Source organism: Salvia splendens, chromosome 3 (genome assembly GCF_004379255.2).
Source record: "Salvia splendens isolate huo1 chromosome 3, SspV2, whole genome shotgun sequence".
Lineage (NCBI taxonomy): Eukaryota > Viridiplantae > Streptophyta > Magnoliopsida > Lamiales > Lamiaceae > Salvia > Salvia splendens.
Genome location: NC_056034.1, coordinates 23,174,419 through 23,186,072, shown reverse-complemented (window position 1 = coordinate 23,186,072; position 11,654 = coordinate 23,174,419). Strand labels below are relative to the sequence as shown.

The 11,654-nt window shown below is 34.5% G+C and overlaps 1 protein-coding gene and 1 long non-coding RNA gene across 4 annotated transcripts; both read right to left on the bottom strand.

Moving 5' to 3' along the window:
• Positions 1-4,705: 4,705 nt before the first annotated feature.
• On the bottom strand, positions 4,706-8,561 carry LOC121795506. Of its 3 annotated transcripts, XR_006049484.1 has the most exons (5): positions 8,395-8,561; positions 6,837-8,228; positions 6,680-6,761; positions 5,155-5,499; positions 4,706-5,059 (listed from the first exon to the last, which is right to left on the bottom strand). It is a non-coding gene; the product is annotated as an uncharacterized LOC121795506 (long non-coding RNA). The 3 variants fall into 3 exon arrangements; XR_006049482.1 differs by having other exon boundaries at positions 6,680-8,228; XR_006049483.1 differs by lacking the exon at positions 6,680-6,761 and having other exon boundaries at positions 8,177-8,228; positions 8,395-8,549.
• Positions 5,537-6,475, bottom strand: LOC121795505. Its single transcript, XM_042194045.1, has 2 exons — positions 6,282-6,475; positions 5,537-6,205 (listed from the first exon to the last, which is right to left on the bottom strand). Exons 1-2 carry the CDS (start codon positions 6,409-6,411, stop codon positions 5,739-5,741), a joined length of 597 nt encoding a protein of 198 aa, XP_042049979.1. The 5' UTR covers positions 6,412-6,475; the 3' UTR covers positions 5,537-5,738.
• Positions 8,562-11,654: the final 3,093 nt, after the last annotated feature.

Sequence of the window (11,654 nt, the reverse complement as noted above, 5' to 3'; positions counted from 1 at the left end):
CCCTACGCGGCTACGCCAAGCAATCAAACTATTGAAAGGTGCTGAAACTACAGTAGATATAGCTATAATAACCGCTGATTATTAGAACCGTACAACTTTGAAAAGTGAAATGTAATTTAATCTTAAATTGAATAAATATTACACGATGGAGTAGTAATTTAATTAAAAAATGCAAAAAAAAAACTGGACGAACCACCGAACCGGCCCGGAACCGGCGGTTCAGGCCGAAAACCGGTGATTTTGAACCGCCACGTAAACCGCTGGTTTTTTGAACATGAACCGCCGACCCTTGGCGGGCCGGTTCCGGTTCATGCATACGATGAACCGTGAACCGCCGGTTCATGAACCGGAACCGGCGGTTCCGAACCGTTGTGCATGTCTAATTTGGGGCATCATCCCATACCAAGGCGGGTACATGTTGTAGTACCCGGGCATCATCCCCGCCATTCCGGACATCGTGGCAGACATTGGGGTATTTCCGCCAACGGGAAAGATCGGTCCATGTGACTCACTCGTGGCGGGGGAATCACTATTGTGGTGCTCCATTTTATCTTCGAAAGAAAAGTATTTAGAGAGAGAGAGATACTCGTTAATACAAGTGGGGCGAATGAAATGAAATTCAACAAGCCGTATTTATAGAATTTTTGAAAAAAAAAATAAAATAATCGGGACTTCCGCAAGAACGTCGCCACGGACGTCCCGGGAACGCCGTGGAACTCCGGTGTCCGCAGCGGGCGTCCGTATCCGTGTCACCTTTGCACAATGGCGGACGTCCCGCGCGGACGTCCAACACGCCGGTTGGACGTCCGTCGGGATGAGCGCCATTGCGGATGCTCTTATGATTAATACAAATAAATTTGAGATTAAAGTGAATATTCATCTCAATTAGGTTAGATGCATTTTTTTATACACAAATTAAGAAATTGTAATTAAATAAGCTAAGTACAATTAAAATAAAATAGAAGAAAGAATAAAATAAATTAAAAAAATTTGATTTTTTTAAACAAAATTAAATAGTTCAATTTTAATTAAAATATTTTTTTTAAAAAATACGAGTCAATTTAATTAATTAAGACAAGGGAGGAAATATTAAATGAGTAAAGACCTTACGAAACATAATGCAAAATTGGCCCCTAAATTAATGCTGGTATGTGTGGAAAGAATATTTGAATCATTGGTCATTGGCAAAGAAATGGCCAGCAGCGGACTAGACTTGGTGAATTATTAATTCAAAAACAATCCATAAATAATTAGCTGCATCCTACATTTGACTCATCATTCGTTACTGCTGACGTTATTTATGGTGGTTTCTGATTTGTACTAGTAAAGATCCTTGCAAATTAATCACAAATTAATAGTACTTCCTTCGTTGTGATTATATTTGTTTCCTAGGATTTTGTATGAAAAACTAATCTAATTTTAAAATTTTTAATATTTATTGTTTATTTGAAACTAAAAAAATAATCAAAATTCTCAAAACAAGTAAAGTAGAAATAAATTTTCTAGGATTTGATTTCTAGTTTATTCTGCTGCCGCAAATAAATGATTTCTAGTTATTTATTTTTTCAATTTTAGAATTTTTACATATCTAAGTATTTAATGGAGTATTATTTTAGAATTTTATTTAAGTATTTAATGGAGTAGTATTATTTAATGGAGTATTATTATTATATTATATTATAAATTAATAATTAATTTCATTTTGAACATAACTTAAAATTATAAATCATACTATAATTATAGTTATAACAATATATAATTATTATACTATTAAATAATCTCTCCGTCCATAAAAAAAGAGGCATTTGGAACATTACGTGATTTAATGCATATAATTAGTAAAGTAAGAAAGATGATGAGAATGATTGTTAAAATAGTGTTAGTGGATAGTGGATCCCACATTATTAGTATTTAATGGCAGATCTTAGTGTATAAGTTGTAAATAAATTGATGTATATGGATAATGAGTTGGGAAGAACTTTCTATAAAAGAAAATAAGCTATTTTTATGAAATGGATGGAAAAAGAAAGTGTCCGTAATTTTATGGGGCGGAGAAGTAATTATAATATAATTATTTAAATTATGAAGTACTGCAATTTTAAATAGTACTCCTCCGTCCACGATTAATTGAAGCCTTTGACTTGCACGTTTTAAGAAATATAGTGAAAAATGGGTTGAAAAAGTTAGTGAAATGTGGATCCTATTTTTATACTTCCTCTGTCTCAAGAAAGATGACCCCTTCCTTGGACGGCTTGAGAATTTATGCAACTTTATTTTGTGTATGAAGTGGAGAGAGTAAAGTAAGAGAAAGACAATAAAGTACAGATAAATGTGTTTTCATTTTTAGTAATGAGTTATCTTGGTAGGACAACCCAAAAAGGAAAGTGAGTCATCTTCAATTGGACGAAGGAGTAGTATATTAGTTTTATAATAAAATGTGAGGTCCATTACCAAATGTAGTAAAATAAGAGTGACAATTAATTGTGGACGAACGAAAAAAGAAATTGATGTCAATAATCATGGACAAAGAATAGTAATATTATTGTTATTATTTTATAAATTAATAATTAATCAAAACAATCTTACTGAAATTTTAAAATTATAAATTATACTCTCTCCGTCCCATAAAAATATGGGCAATGAGTATGGCACGGGGATTAAGACGAAATTGGTAAAGTAAGAGAGGAGGAGATTGATAGTTAAAGTAGTGTAGGTGTATATAGGACTTACATTATTAAATTAATATAATTTTCCAAAAATGGAATGCACATATTTTTGTGGGACAGATGAAAATAAAAAATCATATATTTTTATGGGACGGATGAAGTACTAACTATAATTGAATAATAATTATATTATTATTATATTATTTATTATTATGATGTTGTAAACATATGAATCATATTTTAAGATTCAATTTTTTAAGAATCAATTTTCATGTTAATTTTATATTTTTTTCAAACAAATATGCCCAATATATTAAGTGGATAGATGATAAATAGATACAGTAAAACAAAAAAAAGATAGAGAGAATATATAAAAAAATGAATATTTATTGGTGAATAGTAGGGATGTCAATCGGGCCAACCCGTTCGGGTTCTGGCCAACCCGTTCGGGTTGTCGGGCCATTCGGGTACGGGCTATTCGGGTTAGGATTTTTTCGGGTTATAAAAGTTCGACCCTAACCCTAACCCTTCGGGTTTCGGGCTAACCCACCGGGTTATTCGGGCCAATGCGTATTTTTAATTCTTTTAATATTTTCAAAAAATAATACGTATTTTAAATTTTCTTTAATTATATACATATTTTTAATTAATCATTCAACAATGATATACATATTTTTAATTTTCTTTAATATTTTTAAAAAAGATTAAGTTATTTAAATTTAAATAACTTATTCATTACATAATTATTTACAAAATATATATCAATAGTATGTTTATGCATTTAAAACATAAATCAACACTTTGTTTCAAAATATAAACATAAATCAATTCGTAGAAAATTAAATAAAATTTTCATAACGTGAGAGGTGCATCGTAGATGTAACAAAAATATTTTGAATTGTTAAAGAGTGAATTATCAAGATGCTAGCTAATTGGAGTAACTCTAAGTTTTCTTGAATTATGATTGGTCAAATTTAATTTATTCCAGCTGTAAATAAGTCAAATAATAATTTATCTTTGTTTTAAGAATCATCAAAGTATGCATAATTCAATGACGAAGCGGCGTCAAAACACTTTGCACTATTATATTTGAAATATACTAAAAGAAAGCTTTTATATACGAGTATTTATGAATCCATGAACCACATGGTGATTTTTTTCGTGATCTTATATAGTCGGTTGACGTATTTGGATTTTGCATGGTTTTAGAGAGTTGTCTCGGATGATTTTGATTATATTTCTATATTTTGGTATGTTTATATGTTTGTTGAGAAATGATATAAAATTGATTAGAAAATGTACACAAAATATGTGGATGTGCAACAGCCTTGTTTGAGTCAATGTTTCTCGCGATTTTGAAGTCTGATAAACCTCTAATACATATCATTCTCTTCGTCTTCGAAAGAGCTTCGCGTGGATATATTGCACGCCTCAATCGGAGCTTTGTAGAGAAAGTTATGACCGTTACAAAAACTGCTCGTTGTGCAGAAGCCTTCAACCCGACGGGACGACCCGTAACCCGAACGGGTCAGCCCGCCTAACCCGACAACCCGAACGGGTCAGCCCGAATGGCCCGATTTTAAATTCGGGCTGCAAAATTACAACCCTAACCCTGTATTTTTATCGGGTTATTCGGGCCGGCCCGCGGGTTCGGGTTACATTGACATCCCTAGTGAATAGTACGTGTAGCCACATCCTACTTTGGTGAATAGATGATAATCTTTGATACATGCCAATAAGGTTGACTATATTTGTGTGGTCAAATAATAGCAAACTCTTTAGAGCATTCGAAATGGTGTGTTCTTCCCGGACGATCGCAAGGGCTCGTCTGAGCTCGTCCACCCATTGCAGGGCAACGAATGATCTCGCGGATGAGTGGGCTGACCGAAGGTTCGGTAACGGACGAGCCCCGCCCGTCGCTCATCCGAAGCGTCGTCTGCCCATTGCAGGCCACGGATGAGCGCGGACGCGGATGATCTTGACGCGTTTTCCGGATTTTTTTTTCAAACTTTTTTGTATACTCCCTCCCTCATTTCACCTGCATTAAAACTTTCAATAATCTTACCCATTTAATCATTCGAATTTTCCATTTGCTCATTAAACACATTAATCATGCACTCCAAACTTAATATCAAACCATCAGAACTTCTCTTTCCTTTTCGCTCATGTTTTTTGGAAGTTCCTTCACCTCGAGGTGTAATTATTGAAGGTGCACTATCTTCACCAGATTCTTCATCTCCTTGATCGATATTTTACTCTCTATCTAAATCCTCAACCATATCTACCACGACTTCAGCATTTGGTCCAGCAACTCTATCTTTGCCCCAAACATATGATAGTTGATCATAGTAAGAAAAAGGTTTGTTTCTCAAGAAAGTGCAATCTGGATGGCCCTACACAACAATAACATAATTTCATGATACTAATGTACAGTATGTAAGCAACAAATGAATAAATAAAAAATGAATAAGAAATATATTTATTTTACCTTTAAGTAATCTTCCCACACGTCTGCACTTGCAGTAACACATTTTCTTTCATCATCCCAGCGAAATCCACTTAGTTCTCCATTGGAACGCACATCGTAGATAGCATGATATTGTTTTTTCAATAACTTACAATGAGATTCAATATGTGGTTTTTCTTTAAGACCATGGCCTGGCAACTTTTCTTGCAATATTTTCTCCAACTCCTTTTGATAACCTTTTTTTAACCCACTTCCACTTTCACCATCTCAGTTCCTACTTCTCTTCAACTCAACAATTATTTCTTCAAGTTTCGCATCTTCTTTAATAGTCCATACATGATTACCTCCCTTGCCGCGGCGAGCCATCTGAAAAATATTAAAACTCAACAAATCACTATAGTATTATCGGATAATATAATGGAGTTAATGCTAAAAAAGCCAACAACTTTCATGAATCTACTAATTGAAAACTTATATGAATCATAAAAAATTAATAAGCATTGCAATTCAAAATGTCATAAGCATCCTAAACTATTACATAAAAAAGCTAGAGTATCATCATGACAAATAGAGTTCAAATATTGTGAAAAAGTACAATAATAATATCAAGCAACATGTCTATTTTGCATCCAATCATTAAATATTTGGTTAGCAAAATTGTATCTCCAATTTGTCCATTCTTGAGTTGGTTCAACATATGTGACTGGCTCTCCATCTAATCCACTATCCTCTTCTTCATTTTGAGAATCATCACCATAGACATTTTCAATGGGATCAACATGCATATGTTCTCTAATGTGACTTTGAAGAAGAAAACACGGCATAATAATTCTGCCTTGTTGCTTGATTGGATAAATATTCGAATTTCTAATGATTCCCCAACGCATCTTTAGCATTCCAAAACACCTCTCAATAACATTTCTAGCAGATGTGTGCTTCATATTAAAAAATTCTTCTGGAGTTGTTGATTGACGTCCATTCCTCCATTCACTAAGATGATATCGTTGATCTCTAAAAGGGGCAAGAAAGCCTTTACCATTCGTATAGCCCGCATCAACTAAATAGTAGTAACCTAATTTTAAAAAATTTATTAAGTATTTTATTCATGTCAATTGAACGAAATTATTAAAATCATATAGTTTACTTACCATCCTTTATTGGCAATCCATTTCTTCTACTTAAAGCATCTCGAAGAACTCTACCATCTACCGAGGAGCCTTCCCAACCCGCAAGTATATATACTCCCTCCGTCCCGCAAAGATTGTCCCATTTTTCCATTTCCGTCCATCCCACAAAATTTGTCACATTTCACTTTTATCATTTTTGATAGTGGACCACATATTCCACTAACTCATTCCTACTCACATTTTATTATAAAATTAATATATAAAAATAGGACTCACGTTCCACTAACTTTTTCAACTCACTTTTCATTACATTTCTTAAAACCCGTGTCTGGTCAAAGTGAGACAATCTTTGTGGGACGGAGGGAGTATAATTTTAATATCTTGTGAACATACTCCTAAAATATTAGTAGAAGTATAACCTTTTCTATTTCGATATGTAGGTTTATCAACCTCGGATACTTTCACTTCAATATGGGTACCATCCACAGCTCCTGTGCAATTCTACAATTTTAATTCAATCAATATTCAAGATTTATGTATATAAGATAAATATAAACCAAGGTGTTTTTATGATACCTTAAAGTATTTCCATTTCGCATCAGTGGAATTCTCAGTTACAGGAGAAGAAGCTTTTAGTAAATGACCATGAAGCCTAAGAACGACATTTAGTACAAACTTGATAATACCTACTAATTGTTTCTCCTGACCGCACAAAATTAGTTTTCATTGTACGATTCTTTTGATGATGTGCTAGAATGTACAAGAAAATAGCAACTTGCTCATCAACAGTTAGCTTTCAAGCATGATAACTAATCTTCTAAATGAAAATCTATCCATACGTAATTCTTCATAACATGTGACATCACTCTCATAGATCAATCTATGAATGTAGCGTGATCGGTCAACCTCATTCACGGAATGTGGGGCCTTTAAATAATATTTTCGATAAATGATTAATAGTGATAGTTCTAATCACACGCATCATTAGCTTCAACAGAGTCATTCTCTTCACTTGCAGACAAGCTATAAAAAAAATAAAATTCTTTGAATTTGATTCTATTTCTGTCATCTTTCTAAGACACCCTGAGAAAGTAAAAGTAAATATAATAATGTTCTCAAACATAATCCAACTTAAAAGAAAAACAAGGTATAAAAGCTTGGAATAAAAAGAACAAGAAGATTCAATAGCATATATACAAACACATACAGTTAGTAAGACTGCAAGAGTCTTTAGAGAGTCATAGTTGCAACCATTGGACCATCTGAAAAGAGAGATCTTATGCCTAATGACTTTAATTTATCCTCTAAGTTGAGCTACTACAACACATTCCCAAATCAGGAAACTACCCAAAACTATAAAAATGGATTGTGCCTAAAATACATCGATGCAATGATTCTATTCATTACTTTTGACATATATATAATAAACATTTAATCACCATAAAATTAGCATATCTTCGTCTCCCCACAAAGCATCACTTAACTTTGCTCTCAAAGTCTCCATCTCAACAGGCTTATTATTTGTCCTCTCATATCTTACTTTGATAAATACGTGCTTTAATTTGTACCATCTAGCTCTTGAACATCAAAATTTTATTTATAATTCAACTTGCCACATTGATATCATGCACAAATGATTGGTACATCATTGCAATAAATAGATGTATCATATATCTGATTGCAGTAATTTGTGGACACCCAAACAAACAGGTCAACAAAAAAAACAAAAACTAGAGGACAACTCCAACAAAATTATCAAATAAAATAACTTTTTGTTTGAGCACAACCTAAAATACACACAAGTACAGAAAAAGTAGCAGAATAAGTAGATAAAAGAAAATAATAAGAGAAGAGCAGAATTCATTTTTTCCATGTGGAGCTAAGATCAAAGAAGAGATTTTTAGTGCAAATTATACCTAAAATGGAGATAGAAAACTGGATGATTCCAAAACTATTAGATGCACCCACCTACACATAAAAAATCATTGATCATTATTTACTCACTATTACTTTGCAACACATCAAAGAGAGAAAACCAATCCAATTGCAAAATCAGAGAAAACAAAAAACACACGAGATAATGTAAAAAACTAAAAAAATATGAACCAAATTTGACAGAAAACAGAAATCTTACTTGTTGATGACGGACTGGAACGAAATTCTGAAGAGTTGCAGATCGAAAAATGAGCAGAGTGATCATAGAGAAGACGCTAATAAATAGAGCAGAAGAAGAGAAGAAGATAAGAGATTTTTTTTTCCGTATATTTTAAAATCCCCAAGTTTAGGAAAAAGAATAACAAGGTTTTGCTGAGGAATCGGAATCCAGTATTTTGGCCCCACTCTCCCCAATTTTAGGAATTGTATTACTTTCCCTATTTTTTTATTGAACCAAACATAGGTTTTTAAAAATGGGGAATTAGATTACTTTCCCAGGCCACAATCCGTGGCAAACAAACGGGGCCTTAGATGATTATGTGGATCGATTCAATTTCATGCTACAACATATATAAATATGCTATTGCGCAATTATTCACATAATTTAATATTAAATTATGATATTGAATCTTACAATTATGATTCTCCAAAGAATCGAAGTGGCTTGCTACTTTTCCACGTGTAGATCTTGAAGCTTATTGCAAGACCAAAGATCTTCTAACCTATCACCCAACTCTAGATCTAACTTACTTGTGGGAGGAATCTATTAGAAATTATAAGGATCTTGAAAGAGAAGATAAGTACACCAAGAACACACAAAGAGGAATTTCGAATTCCTCTATTAGAGAGAGAGAGGACCGAAAATTCCAAGTGTGGAGGCTGGGGTTTTCACTTCTTGTATTGTGTGTTTTGTCACACCTCCTTCATCCCTATTTATAGAGTTTGTGATGGGCTAGGTTAGGGATCTATGAGGCTTGGATTGGGCCTTCCCTATTGGACCTTCTTAACTAATTAAATTATAGCCCATAATTTAATATATGGCCAATGGAATATTTCTTGTGCCACTATAGAAGAAATACTGACCGCTCATCCAATCCGTGATTACAAGCAATCCTGGTTAACCTCTTTAATATATTATTTCCCGTGTTTAAGACTTTCTATATCCATTAACCAATTTGTCGTCTGCTATGGACTTTAAAATTAATAAATATTTTATTTCCAAGAGTTTTTCTAGTACAAGATGTATATTAAATAATATACTTTTCTGTACTATTATTCTTGGATTAAATTCAAACTGGTCGGGTTTATGAATAATAGAAATTTTCTTGAACACCTCTTGGGGATATAGTCAAACCGCGAAAGCACATGATTTAATGTAATAATTAAACTGGCATCGTACTAGTTATTAATTACTACTACCTAAGATATTAAGAATATTGGGTTGCGGAAAACCTGCACCTACTGATAAGTCAAAGCAGCATATGATTAATAACGTATCCTATATTATTACAATGATTAAGAAATATTAAATCTCCAAGACATCGTCTTTCAGTAGATAGCAATAAAGATGTGTCTATGCTTTAGATCCTTTCAATGCTATACCAGACCAGTCTCACTAGTCATTCTCAAGGTAAAGATGACTTTCGGATGGACACTGCAACCTTTCGCGATAGGTAGCCAAAGCCTATCTAACCTGTGAAAAAGTTTTAATTCTACAAGGTTCCGGCTGAGTCACCAACTGTGATGACCAGTTCCACGACCAACCCTTCAATGTAGAAGACTTAGACTGATTTTACTTTCCGACATTTTAATTTAATTTAATTAAAACAGTCAATGCCCATTAAAGTAAAATACACAGCATGAAGAAAACATTTATTATTCTCATTAATAAGGAGAGTTTACAATATACAAGTAATTTAATAAATTTATAATAAACTTGAAAAATGCTTTTTAGTATACATGTTCCAACAAATCCTTCATCTGAAATTCTTGGAAAAGGTTGCTCATCAGTTTCTCGATCTCTGCAGTGTCATTACCTGTGATAATCATGTCATCCACATAGATCAGTAGGCATGTCACTTTGCCATCGGACTACTTGAGGAACAGAGTGTGGTCGGCGTTGCTATGTTTGTACCCGTACTTCTGCATGACTTGACTGAATCTCCCAAACCACACTCTTGGAAACTGTTTCAGCCCATATAATGTCTTCTTAAGGCGACATACTTGCCCTGGACCAAATTCCTCCGCGTAACCCGGTGGGACCTCTATATAGACTTCTTCTTCCTTCTTCAACTCCCCATGTAGGAAGGCCTTGATGACATCAAATTGATGGAGGGGCAAGTTCTGTTTAGCTCCGACAGACAACAAGATTCAGACTGTGCTCATTCTTGCAACGGTTGAAAAAGTTTCGGCGTAGTCTACTCCATATTCTAGATTTGTTTCTAATGTTCTTAGGTCGATTGTGTTAATATTAGTCTACTCCATATGTCTGCGTGTACCCTTTTGCTACGAGTCTTGCCTTGTACCTCTCGATCGTACCATCAGCACGCCTCTTGATTGTGAATATCCATCTGCATCCCACTGGCCTTTCCCCTTCTAGTAAAACACACTTTTCCCATGTATTATTCTTCAGAAGAGCATCCATCTCCCTTTTCATCACCTCTCTCCAATGCTTGTGTCTCATCGCCTCCTTTACTGAGTGTGGTATCTCATCTTCATAATGGGCTGTTTTAAAAGCTCGGGCCATCTCTGTCATCTAGGCCTTTACTGACATAACTACAGAGTACTGAGTTTTCCTCCCCTTCCAATCTGGGGAGTACCTTTTTGGTGGTACTCCTCTGTTCGTCCTTGGAGGTAGTTAAGGTTGTCTTGAGTCAGTTCCTACGCCTTCTTCGCCACTTGATCCTTCCCTATTATCATGATTAGCCTCGATCAATAGTATTTCACTAGGATTATAAGATTCCCTTACCTCAGGAATCTCAAGTGGAGTGATCGGAGCAATGGCATTGGGCGAGATAGACTCAAGTGGCGTTTCTGGGACATTTTCGGTGGCAAAGTGGACTTCTTCTGTTGAGGTTTCTTCAGTGACAGGACTTGGCGTAGGACTAGAAATGGGGTTAGGAAACAAACTTAGCGGGTCACTCGAAGTTTCTGTCTGGCCTCTCTCCCCCTGACTGCTAAGTTGGTTGTAGAAGTATTTATGTTCAACAAAATCACAGTTCATTGTGACAAATAGACATTTGGATTTTGGGTCATAGCAGCAGCACCCCTTCTGATTTTTGCCATAGCCCACAAAAACTCCCTTTACAGCACACGGGGAAAACTTGGTTCTTTCATGCTTGGGTATATTAATGAAGACGAGACACCTAAAAATCCTAAGGTCAAGGGTTAAGGGTTAAGGGTAAGAGTAGTTTTGTGTGGGATGATAAGACTTGAATGGGTGATTTTCGGTCAAGGCCT

Bases quoted from the DNA above. Each gene is read 5' to 3' on its own strand.
- LOC121795505 (XM_042194045.1), bottom strand. From the start codon at position 6,411: ATGGAAAAATGGGACAATCTTTGCGGGACGGAGGGAGTATATATACTT. The intron at 6,206-6,281 runs GTAAGTAAACTA...TTTTAAAATTAG, and splicing joins TGGATTGCCAATAAAGGATG to GTTACTACTATTTAGTTGAT.